This window comes from Protopterus annectens, chromosome 2.part2 (assembly GCF_019279795.1).
Source record: "Protopterus annectens isolate FY-2018-M chromosome 2.part2, PAN1.0, whole genome shotgun sequence".
Classification (NCBI taxonomy): domain Eukaryota; kingdom Metazoa; phylum Chordata; order Ceratodontiformes; family Protopteridae; genus Protopterus; species Protopterus annectens.
This window is the reverse complement of record NC_056730.1, coordinates 483307978-483328520: the sequence shown is the minus strand read 5'-3', so window position 1 is coordinate 483328520 and position 20543 is coordinate 483307978. Positions and strand designations below refer to the sequence as shown.

Genomic DNA, 20543 nt, shown 5'->3' with positions numbered 1-20543 from the left:
TCAGTTGGTTCTGCAATTTTCATGCCCTTGTGCTGTAACTCAGAGCAGATCTGGGTGTTGCCATCTACGTTCTTGACATAGCTATAGAATGCTTTGTGGTTATCCTTGGATTTAGTGGTGATTTTGTTTTCGTAACTAGCTCATGGGATTTTACTCTCTTTTGCAACAGTTTCTTCCTTCTGTTGTACAGTTTGTTTATGGCAGGGGACCACCAGATTGGCTTTCTTTTTTTTGGAGGATAGCGTCTTGGTTCTGTTTGGGATAGCATGATCCATGCACTCGTGTAAGTGCTTATAGAGTGCATTTGTGTAGGATTTGGGAGTTGCAACTGTATTGTCCATCTGCATGGGTGTCATGAATTTCACCACTTCTGTCTTAAGAAACATGAAGTTGGCTTTGGAGAAATTTTTTACTGTGGTTTCCTTAATGGGGGGTGGGGGCAGGATGTGGATATCAAGGGTGATAAGTTTATGGTCGGACTGGACCAATGAGGAGTTGACTTCAGGTGTGGAACACCGGTCACTCATGTTGGTAATGACTAGGTCTAGGATATTGTTGCCCCTGGTGGGGGTGTGGATAAGTTGATCTAGGGCATTGGAGTTTATGAATTCCAGAAAGTGTTGAGCTAAGGAGTTGGTACACGAGTAGTTTTCCCAGTTAATGGTGGGGTAGTTGAAGTCGCCCATTATTAGGGTGCTAATATTTTCCAGTACATCAAAAAAAGAGGATTGGTAATTCTGGGGCATGGTGGGGGATCTGTAGCAAGCTACAATTTGGAATGCAGTTTTGCCCAGAGTTAGCTGCACATGGATAACCTTGGATGCATTATGCTGAGCAACTAGCCTGGAGGTGTGGATATCCTTAATGAATATGGACACACCTCTGCCTTTGGTGTTTCGGTCCAGGTTACATGGCCGAAAAGTGTGGTATGAGTTATAGCCTGGTAGTGCAGGGGTGCTCTCTGGAGCCTTGAACCAGGTCTCAGTTACTGCATAGATATCGATGTTCTCCATTTTAAGGAGTGCCTCGAGTGATTGCATTTTGAGATTTAGACTTCTAGCATTGAGTAGCATTACATATATATATATATATATATACACACACACACACACACACATATATATATATATATATATATATAGAGAGAGAGAGAGAGAGATACACACACACAAAACGTCTTACATTCAATATGCAGCATCAAACATGCACGAGGAAATGTTTTGAGAACTGACAGCTACAACTAAAACATATTCTCCTCTACAGATGTCCCAGTGAAAGCATTTAAACTACTGTGAATGAAATGACCAGAGGAAATAACTTCTGAGAAACTCAGACTTTCCCAATTCCCCGGTATTCATTTGTTGTGGTTTTTCTTTTCATTTCAATTACTTTTTGATATAAATAAAATTTTAACATCTAGACAGCAAATTTAAATGTCTATCAAAAGAATGCAAGACAGATGATTTAGAAGTCTATCAAAAGAATGCAAGACAAATGACTAACTTACGGAATATTATCAAGTGAAGAGAAAATCGACATCAAGACTTTATCAGTGGCTGCACGAAGACTCTGAATTGAAGACTCCAACTTGTTTGTTACCTCTACATGTGTTAATGCTTGTTCTGTTGTTACATCATATGGTAACTTGCTGTGAAAAGAAAAACGAAAATCAATGTCCTCCATCTAAAAAACTTGACCATATTTGTAAGCCATATATCTGTGGTATGCAATTTATACTCAAGCAATGCAACTTTACTTCACAAGGTGCTGAGACATCCAACTTCCTTTAAACAAAGTTCTTTCCACCTCACTGATAAGCTCTTCAACTCTTACCATTGTATCAGAGTTGCATGAAGGGATATAAAAACGTTTATTTTTTGTACTCGCTTCTTATGCTTTTGCCTCCTCTACCCAACAATGTTTTAAAACATGTACTCATCTCTCAAAATGTTACTACTATACACTTCACAAAGGGACATATTGTCAACTGTGGCCACATCAAACAAATTTCTACTGCACTTAAAAACATAGCATCTAAAACAGAAAATTAATTCAAACTCTAATGACAAAGGCCAAAGTAGAAATATTTACACACAATGTAAAATTAATAAATAACTGAATGGAGTGGCTTTATAGCTAATGACACTGACCTAAGGAACTTTCACTTGTATAATCGGTTAAAAGTTTCCCTTACTGCAAAAAAAATTCTACAGTCATTATAAGCTGCACAGACGAATTTCAGTACGACATATAAACTGCAGTAGCTGAAAATATGCTCAAATGTATAGGCAAGTATGTAAATCATTTTATTCAGTTTTTGTTTATAGTGCAGTTAAGTGGCTCACTTCTAAATCTTGTACTGTTACATTTGGATTTTTGTTCATAAAATGAACATAGATAATTAGTTCAAATATACTACTTTGTTTATAGCTGCTTTCTCAATTGTTTACATTGCCATCTTTATGTGAATTTATTTATTCCATATCTGACTCTCGGGTTGTAGACCACTATGGTCTCAGCTGCAGTAATAGGCTATCTGACTCTGTAAAGTATGAGTAGTCTTAGTGCAAATGCATTTATAACTACCTACTGATGTCATCTTACCATTTTTAACTTATTAACCATTTTGATTACTAGTTGAGATGTGTTAAAAGATTTTTTGTTGTCGTAACTTGTTAATGTTTTCTAATATTTTGTGATTAAAACCAACGGATGAAGAAAATATAAAGTCAAAGTAAAACTTATTGTCATGTAGACCCATGCCTCAGTGCAGGCTAAACAAAATTTCGTTGTTTTGAGCTCTATGTGCAGACAATACATATAAATATAATGGATATAAATAAAAATACAACCAAAAAAAAAATACTTCTGTAACATTTGACATGACACTAGGGCATCATCACATTTTTGCATCTGTAACTGTTAGCACCACTTAGAATTGCACAGGTAGATATACTGCACAGTTGAAACTTGAGCCTTGAGCCTTTTGATTGGTTGAACACAATAAAACTCTGACAGGAAAAAAAAATAAAAAAACATCTGTTATGCAGAGGGAGGTCACCCCATTCCCCCTGCTATTTATATACACCAACAATGAGGCCGTACTTCAGTAGGGAAAGAGCAAATTCCCACATCCTTGCTGTTATTAGATCTCTCACCCAGAAAAGCCAGTACTGTCAAAATAGTTCATTTTCAATGCACTGAACTAGCTATTCTGTAATTCACCAAAAGCATTTTTCAACAAATAAAGATACCCAGAGGTCCAACAGTAGTTGAAGCAACAGGAATAATAAAAACAATAGAAATGTCAAGCATATACAAACATGCTACCAAAACAAGTAACTCCATAAGAAGTACACAAAGAGGCAATTGTGGATACACTGCTGGTGCAAAGAACACTCTTGGCAATCAAGAAAGCAATCCAAATTTCACAGACTTTAACTATGCTCTGAATTAGGAATAGGGTCTCTTCCTATCAAAGCATTAGAAAGCCTCCCTACTGAAATGTAAGCACTTGAAATGCTGAGCAGCAAGAAGCCGGAAAAAAAAAAAGAAAGAAAACACAGGAGAACAGCGAATCTCGAAAATCACTCTTCTCCTTTAAACCTCTTTTTGCATCAAGTCTGAGATTGCCATAGGTTCATACTAGGCTATCTGCCCTAGGGCATTTATAAGCCTAGCCAGAGTGTGTTTGGCTTTTGCCACCCATTTTAAATTAATTTTGCTATGCCCTTTTTTGAGGTTAGTATACTGTGCCTCTGTCTAACAGTGACACAGAAGTGATAACCGGGGTAAACCTACGATCTCCCATCCACTCATCAAGATTCCTCTTGAAGAGAGTCAGTGAGGGACTCTGCCTAACCTGGACTGGGATTTTATTCCAGAGTGAAGGGAGCCTCTGGGTTATGAATCTGTCCCTCCAGCATGTCCTATTTATTTCAGTGCTGAGGTTCAAGTCTCGAGCGTGGCTCGATGGGATTTGGATTTTCTGAGGTGCAGCATGTCCATTAATTCCGGGTTGGACATGGCTTTATACGTCAGGCACAGATCGCCTCTGAGCAGGCGGTATGCCAGTGAGTAGAGCTGGAGTTTCTTTAACTGGGCAGCATATGGCATCTCTTTGAGCCCTTTGATCCTCTTGGTGAGGTACTTTTGGGGTCTTGCCAGTTGCTGCAAGTGTCTGGTAAGGTACATCCCAAAAGGGGCATTGTACTCAATTATGGGCCTGATGAGGGATGAGTAAAGAGCACAATGACCTCCCCTGATCTAGACGTGAATCCCTTTATGATTAGGTGGGCTATATAAAATGTTTTTCTAACCACTTTGACCACGTGGTTGTCAAATGAGAGATTGCTATCAACTTGGGTCCCCAGGTCCCTAATTACTTCTTCCGTACTTAATGGATTACCACCTATGTGGTAATTTGTGGGCACTTTGTTTTTGCCAAAGGGGATGACTATACACTTTTTGGCGTTTAGCTTGAGGCCATGGCTCTGGCACCAGTTGTCTGTTTCTATGAGGCCCTTTTGGAGGATGCTTGTGTCGGCTGGAGAGTCGATTATGGCACCCAGTTTGCAGTCATCTGCGAACTTGGTCAGCCACAGTCCTTCCATGTTGGCCTGTACCTCCGAGAAATATATACCGAACAAGAGAGGTCCCAGGACTGAGTCTTGTGGGACGCCACTTGTAACTGGTTTGGAGTCTGACATGGCTCCAGTAATTCTAACCATGTGGGTTCTGTCCTTGAGCCAGTTTGCAACCCATCTAGTGACATAGGGGTTTATATTTAAGCTGGTGAGCTTATCTATAAAGCCCGAGTGGGGTATTGTATCGAAGGCTTTTGCGAGGTCCAGGTAGGCTGTGTGGACCACCTTCCCCTCGGTCAATGGCCTTGGTGACTGATCAAAGAAATCGACCAGGTTTAAGAGGCAGGATCTGCCCTTAACAAAGCCAAACTGGGTAGGATCCAGTGTCTGTAGGTCCCCAATATCTTTATTTATGAGGTCCATGAAGATCCTTTCCATAGCTTTGCAGACCAGGCTAATCAGGCTTATGGGGCGATAGTTTCCAGGATCCGTTGAGGCACCACCTTTGTGGAGAGGGACCACTGTTGCTGTACCCCACTCTTTGGGTACATATCCTGTAGTAAGGCTGAGACTGAATAAGAAGTTATGTACTCACCATAATGTTCCATCTGAGTAGATAAACTTCATTTGTCAGCAACCTATGGGTATCGGATCTGACTTCGGATCCGAGCCGGCAGTTTTCAACAGCTTAGATCCGAGCTCCTAGCTCCTCCACCTACCCATAAACCCCTGCCAACCCTGACTGACCTCAAATCAAGTTTGCCCCTAAAACAGCAACTGCTAAAGACAGATCAATATCAAAGACCAACTCTGAAGACAACAAATGTGAACAATCAAGGGTCAGGGGGAAGGAGGGGGGGCGGTTGCTGACAATTGAAGTTTATCTACTCAGATGGAACGTTATGGTGAGTACATAACTTCTTAATCTGAAGTAGCTAACGTCATTTGTGTAGCAACCTATGGGCTACCATGGGCAGCCATCATGGAAGGATGTTCTGGAGCACTGCAGAGCCAAAGGATGCTCTCCCTCTGGAGATAATATCCAGTTTATAATGGTTGATAAAGGTATGAGATGAGGCCCAAGTGGCAGCCGAACAAATATCATCTAAGGATAACCTGGATCTAAAGGCAGCAGAGGTGGACATAGATCGTGTAGAGTGGGCATGGACTCCCTGAAGTGCGGGCCTACCAGAACTTTCATAAGCCAAAAGAATACATTGTGAGATCCATCGAGACAATGTGACTTTAGATACCGATTTACCCAAATTCGTTTTGGCAAAGTAGACGAACAACTGGTCAGATTGCCTATGACCAGATGTCCTGTGAATATAAAATCAAAGTTGTCTATGCACATCCAAAAGGTGTAGTTTGTATTCCCTTTTGTTCTGATGATTGGGGAAGAAAACTGGCAGGTTAATGGACTGATTAATATTTGACTCGGTAGCAACCTTAGGGAGAACGGAGGGATTGGTCCTGAGGTAAACTCTATCCTTGTGAAAGGTTAGATACGGGGGTTTTACACATAGGGCTTGAATTTCCGAAACTCTTCTAGCCGAAGTGATGGCGAGAGAAAGGCGGTCTTCCAAGACAAGTACTTGAGATCCACTGAAGCTGCAGGCTCAAAGGGGGAAGCTGTCAAGGCCTGAAGCACTAATGTCAAATCCCACAGAGGTACCACTTCCTTTACCGGAGGTCTGAGCAGGAAGGTGCCCTTCAGAAAGGTCTTCCACAATTTTGAAGTGATCAAAGGATGCAGATCATGTCCGACATGGTAGTGAGAGATAGCTGCTAGTTGAACCTTGACGGTGGAACAGCTAGCCCCCTGGTGAAACAGTCCCGATGAGAAGTCTAACACAGCAGGTAAGGGAGCTGTGAAGGGGTCCGATTTTGACGTTCTGCCCAATCGAGAAACGTTTCCATTTGCTACTGTAAATCTTCCTAGTAGAAGGCTTGTGGGCTGCTACTAGAATGGCTTTGACTGGGGAAGAGATGCCTGGAGTCCTAGCTACGAGTGGAACTGCAGCAGCCAAGCTGTGAGCTTGAGGCTGACCAGGTTCGGGGTTGCGAGACCCAGAGGGTGGGAAATCGGATCCGGGAGGGGACCTAGAATCCAAGGAGGATTCACCAGATGAGACCAAAGGTAAGGAAACCAGGTTTGACGAGGCCAGAATGGGGCAATGAGGATGATCTTGCTCCCCAACCGACTGGCTTTCTGTAGAAACTTTAGCATTAGGGGAAGAGGCGGATAAGCATACAGCAGACCGGGAGGCCAAGCATGCACCAGAGCATCTCTCGGGGATTCCCCGAATTGGGGAATTAAAGCGAAATAGCTGTTGCATTTGGTGTTTGAAGGAGAGGTGAAAAGATCGCAACAGGGATGCCCCCACTTGGCAAAAATCTGATTCGCTACCTGCGGATTGAGAGACCACTTGTAAGGGGAAAGGATGGTGCGACTGAGTCTGTCCGCCAGGATGTTGGACCATCCCGGAATGTGCGTTGCAATGAGAAAACGGTTGGTGGAGATCGCCCATTCCACACTCTCATGGCCTCTCGACAGAGTAGGTAAGACCTGGTTCCCCCCTGTTTGTTGATTTACCAGACAACCGACATGTTGTCCGTCTGGATCGCAATAGTCCCTACAGGAAGAAGGTCCTGAAGTGCTTGCAACGCTAACAGCACTGCCCTCATCTCTAGGACACTGATATGCAGAGAGGTCTCCGTGTTGTTCCACGTGCCTTGGACAGTCCTGCCCGAAGAGTGCCCCCCCACCTGAGGCGAGAGGCGTCTGTGGTCACAATGGCAAGGGGAGGGGTCATAGAGAAGGGGCGTCCCGTGTGGCGGTCCGGAGATTGTAGCCACCATACGAGAGCCCTCTTGCAAGCCCTGCTGAGGGGAATGGGATGACTCAGAGGGAAGTGACGAAAAGACCACTGGACTTGGAGGGTCCATTGCAAGACCCTCATGTTCAGACGTGCCATTGGCAATAAGCTGATTGCCGCTGAGCCTAGAGCCCTCAGGACCAATTCCGCAGGAGGAGCTGAAGATAGAAGGATGGCCCGCACATGAAGCCGTTCTGGGGTTAAGAAGGCTACAAAATTGATTGTGTTTAACCTGGCCCCAATAAAATCTATGACCCGAGTCAGGGTGAGAGAAGATTTGTCCATATTTATTGTGATCCCTAGCCAGGGAGCAATGCGAATAAAATAGTTCCTGGCTGAGCAGAGTAGATGCCTTGTCGGGGCGGTCAGGAGCCAGTCGTCCGGGTTCGGAAAAACCTGAATTCCCTGGAGCCTCAGGTGGGCCGCTATCACTGCTAACACTTTGGTGAACACACTGGGGGCTGAGGTGAGACCAAAGGGGAGAGCCCTGAATTGTTAATGACTGGCCCCTAGCCGGAAGCGGAGAAACCTCCTGGATCGTCTGTCCATGAGAATGTGGAAGTACGCATCCTTGAGGTCTATAGAGCACATCCAATCGTTCTCCCGTAAAAGGGGGAGAATGGATTGAAGAGTGACCATACAGAACTTCTCTTTGGTTACTGACAGGTTCAAGAGGGAGAGATCGAGGATTGGCCTTAAGTCTCCCGTCTTTTTTGGCATCAAAAAGAACCTGGAGTAATAACCCGATTCGAGCTGGTCTGGGGGGACATGTTGGATGGCACTTTTTTCTAGTAGCTGCTGAATTTCCGCAGCTGCAGCCTCCCTCTGATCAGGTGGAACATCGGGGAGGTGCTTGGGGAAGAGAGGGGGGTAAGAGAAAGGAATCTGGTAACCTCTGGATATGATGCGAAGCAGCCAGTGGTCTGCTGTGATGGACTCCCAAGCTGCCGGGTGTCTCGAGAAACGTCCCCCGACTGCCTCCAGAGTGGAGCAGTCGGGCAGCCCCTCAGGGCTGCTGCACTCTGGACCCAAAGTTCTTCGGGCCCCCTCTGCCTCTAGGGCGGCGTCCCCCCTGTCCTCCTCTGCCATGGAAGGACTGAGGATCCGGAGCGGATTGGGACTGTTGCGACTTACGGAACCACATCATCTTCTGTCCTTTTTGGTGCTTGGAGAAGGACCTCTGGGGAGCAGAGAAGTGGACTTAGACTGCAGACGTCTTCCTGGCCTTTTCGATCTGGACCAAGGTGTCGCGAACAGTCTTCCCAAATAGGATAGGACCATCAAAAGGGGCATTTGCGAATGATGCCTTAAAGGGTTCCACGAAATTACAATGCCGGAGCCAGGCTTGATGCCTCATGACGAGGCCTGCTCCGCTGGCTTTAGCGGCTCCCTCTGTCGCATGCGATAGTAGCCACATAGAGGTATTGGAAATGGACCTAAGAGTGGCCATATGGGTGGAGTACAGCTGTTTGTCCTCTGCCGACATGGACTCCGGGGGCGATGCAGCGTATTCCTTAATGAGATCCCGCTGCAATTGAATAACGTGTGCCATATAGTTTAGAGACCTAACCGAAAAGGACGCTGAACTAAACACCCGCTTCCCTAAGCGGTCCAGCGATCAGGACTCCTTGCCCTGGGGGTGGACCGAGGGGCTCTCGAGCTAGTTCCCTCTTAGTGGCCTCAGCCACCAACATGGCATCTACCGGGGGACCCTTGCTCCAATGGGGCCTACTCCTGTCAGGGCATTTTGGGACTGGCTCCACAGTGTCCGGCTCCTTCCACGCCCTGGTGGTAATCAGGTCCACCAGGGGGTCGGCTGGAGGGGACAACCAAGAGGTAGAAGGGCCTGCTTCAATCGCCTCCAGGAACATGGACTCGTCCAAGGACGGCTTTGGGGTAGACCACCCACCTCTGATCCTGAGCATTTCCATGATGTCTCCAAAAGAGACATCCTTAGGGGGTGACCTTGGGGAGCCTTCCCCTTCCTCCAAATCAGTGTCTTCAGTCAAGGACTCAGGGGAGTCTACGTGCCTCCTCTTGCACTTCTGCTTGTGGGGGATCTCCTTGGGGAGGGGGCTGTCCGAGGAGGCCTCACCAGCAATATCCTGTTCCAGGGGAACGACCTGGGACATTGAAGCAGCCTGTCCCTGGGGCCGGGTGATGGAAGTCGGACCCAACAGAGAAGGATTGCGGGGTGGAGCCGTGGCAAGGACCGGGGGCCTGGAAGCAGTCGACAGGGCCCTCTCCACCACGTCAAATGCAGAGGGAGAGCCGCTCTCTCTGGGATCCGAGAGCAGACCCTCACTCGGATCAGACAGGTGGACCGGGGCCGGCATGGAAGCGATTGGATCTGACGGACCAGTATGCTCCGACCTGGACGGCGGCAAAGGCATACTGAAACAATTAGATCTGAAGCTCAGCCCTCAGCTCCAAGAGCTTGGATCCGACAAAAATGGACCCGACAGGCTCGAGGGAAGCGTTGGGGCCGAAGTACCCGAGACTGTTGACGCCGACCCACCCCCGGTTCCAAGGCTGTCCGGCTTCGAAAGCTCCGAACCCGGCGGGACGGAGAAGGAGCTATCAGGGCAAAGAAAGGGGTCGAGCTCCCCCCCCCTCCAGGGGGGAGGCAGGAGCACTCCCATCTGCAGTTGGGCCTGGAGGAACCTTCTCATCATCCGGTCCAAATCCGCATCAGAAAAGCTGCGAGTGGATCTCGATGAGGCCACCGAGGAGGGAAGGGAGTGCTGCCTCGATGACCTCGAAGGAGATCGGGTCTCCTCCTCCTCAGGACCCGGTGAAAAACATGGAGACCGGATCAGAGAGGGAGGAGACCGAGAAGCCCCGGATGGAGAAGACCGCTTAGCGGGGGGGGGGGGGGCGACGCGGAGGCCTCGGCCCTCCGCTTGTGGTGCTTTTCCCTCCTTTTGTCTTTCCTGGCCTCCCTTTCCTCCGGGCCTACAGCGGGAGGTTGTGTCCCGGCCAGGGGGGAGAGAGGCAGGAGTGGCCGCCACCGAAGCGAAAGCCACGGTAGGACCGGAGGCCGAATCCGGGGGCAAGAGACCCGCCAGGATCAGCTTGGATCTCCGGTCCTTAAGTGCCCTGGGGTTGAACGCCGCACAGATGGAACACCCAGAGGAAAGGTGTCCAACCCCAAGGCACAGAACACACAGAGTGTGGCCATCAGCCGGTGAAAGCTTATTGCCACACTCGGTGCATTTAGAAAAGATTGGTTTTGGGGCCTCAGACATTTAAGCTAAGGAGGACACACTCGTTAGGCCCCAACACACGCACACAGACCCTGACAAACCAGCGAGGGAGAGGGAGGGAAAAAAATATAACTAAAATAGAATTAACACTAGGGTTTACAGACCAAAGGTATCTAAACACAACACACTCGCACTAAAGGGATAGAAAAGAATAACATTTTCTATTTTTTCCTCACAACTAACGATCAAGACTGGAGCTCGAAAACCCAGCTGCTGACGACAAGCGCGGCAAACTAGATCTGGGGTCAGTCAGGATTGGCAGGGGTTTATGGGTAGGAGGAGGAGTTAGGAGCTCGGATCTAAGCTGTTGAAAACTGCCGGCTCGGATCCAAAGTCGGATCCGATACCCATAGGTTGCTACACAAATGAAGTTAGCTACTTCAGATCAGTAGTTTTATGTTTGGGTTTAGCTCTTCTTGGAGTTCATGTAGGACGCAGCCCGGGACACCGTCTGGTCCCATTAATGCTGTGTTTTTTGCTTTGGAGAGGGCGGCTCTTACCTGAGCATCTGAGATGTCGGGGGCAGCACTCTGCTGGGATAGATATTTGCCCTTTTGGTGGGGAAGTTTGCTGAACCTGTCAGCTAGGATGTTGGCAATGTCTCTGGGTTCGTGTATTTTTGTCATTTTGGACTAATTCTGAGCATATCTGGGAATTCCCACCCAGGTTCCTAACATAACTAAAGAAAGCCTTGTGATTATCCTTAGTGTCCTGTGCAATTTTTCTCTCTAGGCTGGCCTTAGACAATTTTATGAGTGCCCGTAGTTTTTTGCTAATACTGATCAGAGATGCCTTCCCTTTTTGGGATTTTGCTCTATCATGTAGTAGCTTCCTCCTTCTATTGTATACTTTGTTTATGGCTGGGGTCCACCAGACAGGACATCTGCCTTTGAAGGATTGGATGTTGGTTTTATTTGGGATTGCATGATCCATGCATTCCTGAAGGTGTTCATAGAATGTGTTTATAAAGGATTCTGCGGTCTGGGCCATATTTTCCACAGGCCCGGGGGCTTTGAAGGATTCCACCTCAGTTTTGAGGAGTGTGAAATTTGCTTTAGAGAAGTTTTTCACTGCGGTTTTCTGGGCAGGGGGTGGGGTCGGGATGTGAATATCCAGTGAGATTTGTTTATGGTCTGATCTTACCAGTGAAGGATACACTTCTGGTCTGGAGCATAGAGTCCCCATGTTGGTGATGATCAGTTCCAGTATGTTTTCCCCTCTTGTGGGAGTGGTAACAAGTTGTTCCATAGCATTTGAGTTTATAAATTCTATAAATTCTAGGAACCTTTGGGCTAGGTTGTTGGAGCTAGAGTAATGCTCCCAGTCTATGTTTGGGTAGTTGAAGTCACCCAATATAATGGTGTTTGGAGAGACCTTCATATTTTCCAGTGTTCTCAGGAAGGCCGAGTGGGGTTCCTGGGTTTGGGAGGGTGGTCTGTAGCAGGCTATAAACTGGAAGGCAGTTTTACCCATTGTTAGTTGCACATGGATAGTCTCTGATGCTTCGTGCTGTGCCACCAACCTGGAGGTGTGGGTATCTTTGCCAAATATTGATACTCCCCCTCCTTTTGTGGTTCGGTCCAAGTTTTGGGGCCGAAAAGCATGGTATGAGGTATAAACCTGGTAGTGCTGGGGTGCTCTCGGGAGCCTTGAACCAGGTTTCTGTTACTGCACAGATATCAATGTTCTCCATGCTAAGGAGAGTTTCAAGTGCGTGCATCTTGAGGTTTAGACTTCTGGCGTTGAGTAGCATTACTCTTAGTTTCTTATCCCTTGTGATACCTATGGAGGTGGGTTTGTCTTTTGAGCCTTGCCTAAAGAAGGCACTATGGGGTAGCAAGAGCCTTTGCCAATATCCGAAAGCCCAGGGGTGACAGGTGCAAGCCGTCCCTAGCGAAGCATCGTGGCTTGTCGAGCATGTCATCCCAGGCTGACAGGCATTGGATCCCCTTTGAATGACACCAATACTTAAGCCAATTGTTGAAATTGATCATCCTGTCTTCATATTGTGGCATCATTCTTGGTGAGGGTAAGATGCTACTCAAGGTCAGGGTCATACCAGCCTGGGCTACATGCTCAGAGAGCTCCTCTATGTCTCTTTTCATGTAGTCCAGGGAGGTACATCTCAGGTCATTCACACCAGCATGGACAATGACTGAGTCATATTTGTACTTGCCTTGGAGTGAACTGAGTGCTTGTGTTATATGGCGGATCCTAGCGCCCGACAGGCAGCTCACCGTGACCTTCTCCTTGTTCAGCCTGGTGAGCGGGACGTCAGTGTGCCTGACGATAGAGTCACGTATTACAAGTGTATCAGGTGTGTTGTTTAGCCTTAAGGGCTGTGACTGCTCGGCACACTGGCTTTGTGAGCTATGTGTTGCACATGTTTTGTTTTGGGGTAGCGGTTGCTTGGGTGTCTGCTTTGGAGGTCTCTGCTGCTTAGGCAGATTTTTATTTAGAGCCTCGAGTATGTTTTTGTGTGTTTATGTGTTTGGTTTGCTGTCGTGGTAGGTCTATGTGAGACTGGAATTGTAGTGAGTGTGGTTTCCTTCTTCTCCTGACTGGTTATGCCAGTACTGAGTTGAGAGCTTAGCCTCCAGTTTAGCTATATGGTTGCATCTCTCACATGTGTTGGAATTTGTTGGGAGGAGGAGAGGGTTGTCTGTGTTCATGAGGCAGTTGTAACATTGCCTCAAGATTTCCAGATTCACCAGCTGGACCAGAGAGGAGACTGACAACTGACCTTTGGACATGCTAGAATAGTATTGGGAATTCCTTTATAATTGGAAAAAAAGGGCCACTGGGGAACAAGGTACTCAAGGGGAGTTTGTGAGGGTGTAGTGCTTTTAATTTTTTAGTGCCGACTGAGCAAGTGCCAGGTAACTTAAATGCAATGTGTTACAGGTAACTTAAATGCAAAAATGACAAACAGTAACTTTCTTTCAAGTGAAACAAGAAAATAAATACAATAAGCAATGCAGATATCACTAGGGATCCACAGAAGCGCTGAAAAGCCGCGTTTTAGGTGGAATTAGCATTTCAGGGAAATAAGCAAACAACAACAAGCATACAAACAAAGCTAGATTCAGCAGACCTGGATCTAGTCTATGCTACAGCAAACAAGGTGTACCAATTTCAGTAAGAAACAGTTCAAATATGCAGGCACTATAAGCCTTTAACCAGAAATTCCCAGCTCAGAAGGGCAGAGTCCAGCCTCTCCTCCCACAAGAGTGCAGACCACCAACCTTCTTAATGTAAAATAACTGGCCTGAAGCCCAAGTGCTTAAACCAGAACTACTACACTTTTAGAATAACAGACACTGAGCACTCAATCAGCAGTTCTCAACTTAGAAGGATGTAAGCTACCTGTCCTGCCACCACAGTGCAGGCCACAAACCTTCCTAATGTAAAACAACTGGTCTGAAGCCCAAGTGCTTAATCCAAAAGACTTAGAATGATAGCTACACTTTAATCAAGTTACTACCAAGCAGTAATAAATGCAATTGAATACTTTAAAGAATGCCTGGATTAGTGCTCAAGTTATACAAACAAAGCTAGATTCAGCAGGCCTGGATCTAGTCTATGCTACAGCAAACAAGGTGTACCAATTTCAGTAAGAAGCAGTTCAAATATGCAGGCACTATAAGCCTTTAACCAGAAATTCCCAGCTCAGAAGGGCAGAGTCCAGCCTCTCCTCCCACAAGAGTGCAGACCACGGACCCTCTTAATGTAAAATAACTGGCCTGAAGCCCAAGTGCTTAAACCAGAATTAATACACTTTTAGAATAACAGACACTGAGCCCTCAATCAGCAGTTCCCAACTTAGAAGGATGTAAGCTACCTGTTCTGTCACTAGAGTGCAGACCACAAACCTTCTTAATGTAAAACAACTGGTCTGAAGCCCAAGTGCTTAAACTAAAAGGCTTAGAATGAGTTACACCAAGCAGTAATAAATACAATTGAGTACTTTTACGATGACGCAAAAGCAAAATAAAGTAGGAAGAAACACAAGTACAGTAAAAGCAGGTAAAAATTTTTTTTTTTTTGAGTGAACAAATGAGATGGGTCCAGGAGGAGTATCCAAGTGCAAATTTACAAGAGGGGCGGGCAGTTTCAAAGCCAACAAGATTAAAACCAAAACAAAAACAGGGAGGGTGGGGACCTACTGAAAAAACAGAGTCACAACTTCCAGCTAGATATTGCTCAATGCAACACAAACAAATTAATTTAAATAGTGTATTATTTGAAAAAAGTGCAGACAAAAATTTACTTAACTTCACTTGTGCGTTCAGTTGATTGCATGCAGGTCTTAGCTGGCCAATGCTCACAATTTAAATAGAAAATAATTCACTGTACCACTTGTAGAAGACAGAAACTGAATAACAATGACGTAAACTACCCCCACTTATCACTGGCTATGCAGGTTTTTTAACAAGCCTTAACTGAAAAAACAGAGTCACAACTTCCAACTAGATATTGCTCAATGCAACACAAACAAATTAATTTAAATTGTGTATTATTTGAAAAAAGTGCAGATAAAAATTTACTTAACTTCACTTATGCGTTCAGTTGATTGCATGCAGGTCTTAGCTGGCCAAAGCTCACAGTTTAAACAGAAAATAATTCACTGTACCACTTGTATAAGCATAATTTGGGGAAAAGAGAATATTCGGAGAAATGTCATATTGGACTTAGTAAATATAAGTCATTCAGTCTCAGTGTTTCAAGACTCGGTCTAGCAGGTTCTAACATTTCAAATGGTTACTATTAGAAACCCTAATTATTAAGAAAAATTGAAAAAGAACACATCAAAGAATGAAATCTTAAATCAAGAAAATGGTAAGGATTTTTTGCTTCAAACTACAGCAGTCACTCATTTCAGGTTAAAGTATGAGAAAATTCTATACCTTCTCCTACAAGTCAGAGGCGGAACAGAAACATTCCTTACCAAATCAGAGGATATACACAACAGGTCTTCCTTGATGGGTTTTACAGAAAGTTCATCTTGTCTAGCAATCAGGTTTTTACAACATTTAGAAGACCCAGTGTTCAGAGAATGCACACAAGGCTTGTTTTTATACACATCATGTGATGCCTGATATATACTCATACACATCTCCTCAGCCAATTAATTCAACCACTCCCAAGAGCAAGCACCTTTCTGTGAATCAGGAAATAACAATGAATGCTTCTTTTGATACCTTCAGTTTAAAGTAGTACATATTGAAGTATATACTTAAGAGGGAACTCTTAATAGCTAAGGCTTAATGGAGAGTACAACCACGAACAAAGGAATGGAGATGGTACTCTTCACTCATCTAAGAGGGTCCCTCTCACAGATCAAGTGATATGGAAGATCACGTCTGACACATCTAACAATGAAGACCCTTCCTTGTTGGATCCAGTGGGTAAAAAGAATCTCAATTAGTAACCAACATAGATGGAGCCTGAGATACTTACAAAGACTATGGTCAGGTTGAGTGTTGACTAGTCACAATCCCCCTGGATGGGGATTTTACCAGACTTCACAGGGATTCGGAGAAAGAGAGTACCGGGGATTAAACATGAAGGTGCATTCATCCTCTGCCCCCCCCCACACTTCTCTTAGAAGGAAAGCAGCTTGATGTTTCACCCCTCTTCCAAAGGGAAGCACTCACATGAGGTGGGAGGAAGGGATACCACACTGTGTCTACTCAGCCTAATATTCAAAACACTGCTATAAGGATCATTGTAACAACATTCATTATCATTGAACAGAGAACACTTGCTACTTGGGGATAAGCCTGGGCAAAAGCCCTAGGAAGGAGGTATACACATACCCTGCAGGTAAGTCAGCTATGGCAAACCCTGCCCTACTTCTGAACTGCACATCCAGCTTGTAGTATTTGTAAATGTTGTGACTTTTAATCCAAGTAACTACCCAACAAATACGCTGGGCTGTCATATTTCTAAGGAAGGGTGTAGGAGTGGCTGCTGCAGGGCAAACTATGCTTTCACCTACCTTGTAATGTCTTACAACAATGAGAATAACCAAGTGATGCCAATTGTTATCCATTTGTACAATGTCTGTTTGGATACTGGTCTGCCAAAAAGAAATTTGGTTTGGCTCAACTCATTTATTCTTTCAATGTAATATCAAAATTGTCTGTGTCCATACCTTCTCACTTGTTTTGTTGTTTTCTCCAAATTAAGATCTGTAGTTCTGAAATTCTCATTACTGAGGTAAAGGCTACATAAGAAAGGAATCTTCCATGAGAAAAACTTCAGTGTTGACATGCTGGCATGATCAAGGGGAGACAAAAATGATCTTCCCTATCACAAAATACAAATCACAGACAGAAATATTTGCATCCCCAATCATATCAATCAAATACTTAGAAGAGGCCATCTTGGGCAGCAATCATTCCCTCTTTTCCTGTCTTACAGCTTCCATTTCATAGCTTCTTTTTAAAGGCTCTCCATTTAAGGATAAGCATGGGGTTTGTATTCAGACTTTCCAGACTAGTCTAGAATGTTATCTCTGTCAGTTGGGAAGAGCATTTAGACTTTGAGCTAATTTGGACCTTTTTGCAGCATCTGGTATGGTCCACTGAATGTATTATATACAGGTATATGAACTTTTCTTTAACTCTGCAATACCTATCTGGTTTTTCAATGAATAAAGGCTGGGAGTCCATCTCAAGGGAAGAAATTTCAAAGACATCTTCAAACACCTATAAAATGGAGGGATTGACGTAAACATAAAAAGGACTTCCACATAAGCCATGCAATATTAGTCTTCATCCATATTACAGCACAGAGCCAAATACAGCTGTTCAAACTAGATCAGCTCCCCTTCACTGACAAGCTTTGACTTGGACATCTGGTCTACAAAGTTTTTTTTTTCTCTTTAGGCTGGCAGAGTACTTAACCAAAGTAAAGGGTTCTTAAGAGAGGGAGTGATATATGTATTTTTTTGCAGATCTGCTACACACTACTTTCTCAATGTACTTAAAGATGAAAGAAGACCAGCAAATTCAACTGTAGGGTAAAGAAGCCTTAGGGTAAATGACTGGTGGGTCCTGCTGTTACAGCAACCACTTTTTATACACCAGCATAACCACTGCAGCATTCCCCGTTTTTCAGTTTCCTGGATAAACAAACTAGGACCATCTAAAGAAGACGTTCTTTAATACTGAAAAACAATTTGCCAACCCCTGTGGATGGAGTACTTGGATCCAGATATGACATGCTTGCCAAACACACAAATGGGGTAAACACCCATTTCCTCTTTTGAAGGTTTTGGACAATATCTTAGGCATGCTTAAGAAAGACATCACTCCAGAAGGCGACATCCAAAGTGATCTACTTAAATTAATCCCAAAAGGAGGAGAGTTTGAGATATGCCAGCTGGTGAAAAATAATTTTCAAAGCTGTTGCTCTCATCACAGAATCAGCACAGACAAAATTAGAATGGGCTATATAAAAGTCCACTACAGAAGACTTGACAAGTCATTTCCCTAACTGTCCACGATCCCAGACTCTGGGAGATCTGCCAGCCTTTTTACTGCTTGGTCCATTAAGACAGACAGAAACCTGTACAGGTGAAGCAAATAGGTGAAGAACCTAAATCCAAAAAGGACAGAAGGAGAAAACCCTCTCACCACCCCTGCAAAAGCCTTATACTCCTTACCAGCTGATAAGGCTGAAAGGTACTGTCATCTTCTGGACACAATATGGATCAAAGTGTCTTCCTCAGAATCCTTGGTCAGGATGTAACTTTACTTTAACCAGGCTTTATAGTGGGAATACACATTCAGGGTAGCAGACAGAGTAGAATTTGGAGACTCCAGCAAACAAGTATCATCCTTCAAAACAAGCTTCTTGGATAGGATAAACAAGGACTCCTAATCCTTCTTGATCACATAGTGATGAATGAAGTTCCAGGTAGAAGGCAGAGGAGCTACAGCCCAGCTCACAGTGGACCTTGTGAGCCAGTGAAACACCACAAAAATAAGCTATCATCTGCACAGGGGGGATGCATGAAGAGGTGATATTCTTATATTTGCCAGTTCAAAGACTCAAAGATTCATGTTATTGAAAGTGTTCTTCCTTAAGCACTGATGGGAATGGATACTCTCCCCTAAACCTGACTCTGCAGGAACTAATCTGAACTACCTCAAAGAGTGATGCAATAATGAACATGTGTCAGAATAACAGAGTGCTAACACACCAGAAAGCACACTCAAAAGCTATGCTCAGTTGTAAGAGGCCTAAGTATGGCATATCATTGACATCAGCTCATATTCCTTAGGGGTATACTCTTGCATCCTTGAGGCCAGCTCTGACAAGACTTCAAACCTTTGACCTTGTGAGCTCAAGAGGTAACAAAGGATCCCAAAGGGTCCACCTAATGGTCCCAACTGCTATAAGCAATCTAGTGCAAAATGACTTGAAACACCCCAACAATGGTAAGCTCCATACATTTCATCCTGGTTAACATACCATCAACACCTTGATGTGCATCTTCCGAGGTGGCTGTCAAGGACACAGCTCACACACTTCTCTAGTTACTGGCCTCTGGTGGGTGCACTCCGATGAGGCCAACTCAACATCTCAACAGTCAAAAAGCTCTTGCATCTCATGAAGAAAAAGACAGACCATCTTTTAGATCAAATTAAAAGGAGGCTGCAGCAGAATCTGTTCTCTAATTCCCTTACCTTTACATGTCATGCTAGCACTGGACCTTGATAACACAAGGGACCCTGCAAGCAATCACTGATCTGGGCACTATCCACCATCACAACCTTAGAGTTGAGATAAGCTTCTAGCTTTTCCTTTATCATCTGCAGGTAACTGAGCTGAAGAGCTTGTACTTGTGGCAATGCTTCACATCAAGTTCTGCTTCCAGACCGCACAATCAGTGCTGGTGCTACATCATGGATTGTGATTTGTTGACTATGTATTTTCAGAGTATTAGGCTAGAACCATGGGAGCTTTTGACACAACAAACATTATAATTATGATTCAAACTGTGTGAGTGGCAGAAAAGACATCAATGGTGTCCTAGCCTGAAACAACTGCTTCTGGTGTAGGAACAAAGGCACAGACGGTGTCAAGGTATGGATATTACCAGAGGAAATCCCAACAACTGCTCAGTGCAAATGGCTACAAAAAATAGATCATAGTAAGTACCTTCTCCTGCAAGGCCTTGGCTACCATAGCAAGTACCTTGGTATACCTAGTTACAAAGGAGAATCAAAATGACAGCACTTTACAACAAATGTGAAGTCGACCACAGCAAGCCAACTAATCTAGCTGTGCATTCCCCAAACACTTATGTTCCAAAAAGCATTCATTGGGTCCAGTAACACCATCAACATGTCCTGCAGTGGCAGCAGCAGCATAACCCTCTGGAGAGCTACAATCCCAAATATGACATAACATATTGTGCTTCTTGATTTTGTTTGCTGAAGAGGAGGGAAAAATAGTTCCATTCCTTTTAGCATACGAAAGAGGCAGGAAAAGAATCCTCTGCATCACTTTTAAGGAAAGCCATGCTCTATATGCTCCCCTGAGATGATGATGATTCTTGGTCTACTCTAGGAGCTATGAAGAGATGGAAATTCCCTTAGCACAGCTCCATCTCAGAAATAGACAATCTCAAAATATAACCACCTCACACCACCTCCAGAACCCTCTTAACACAGTTAATTCTGCTCTCTGCTGCAGCAAATTCAGAAAACTGACTTTCCATGGGCAGTCAGTCCTACATGGAAGTCAAGAATTACTGAAGTATCACTGGTGGTACTATTTCCTGGAAAACTTTACAG

The 20543-nt window shown here is 44.7% G+C and overlaps 1 protein-coding gene across 1 annotated transcript in view; it reads right to left on the bottom strand.

The window, feature by feature from the left end:
* The window catches only part of IQGAP2 (IQ motif containing GTPase activating protein 2), a gene marked incomplete in the record, with an annotated part of 4327392 nt that overhangs the window by 791582 nt on the left and 3515267 nt on the right, over positions 1-20543 (bottom strand). The window contains 1 exon segment of the mRNA XM_044063965.1: positions 1508-1648. Coding sequence (XP_043919900.1) covers positions 1508-1648 — 141 coding nt within the window.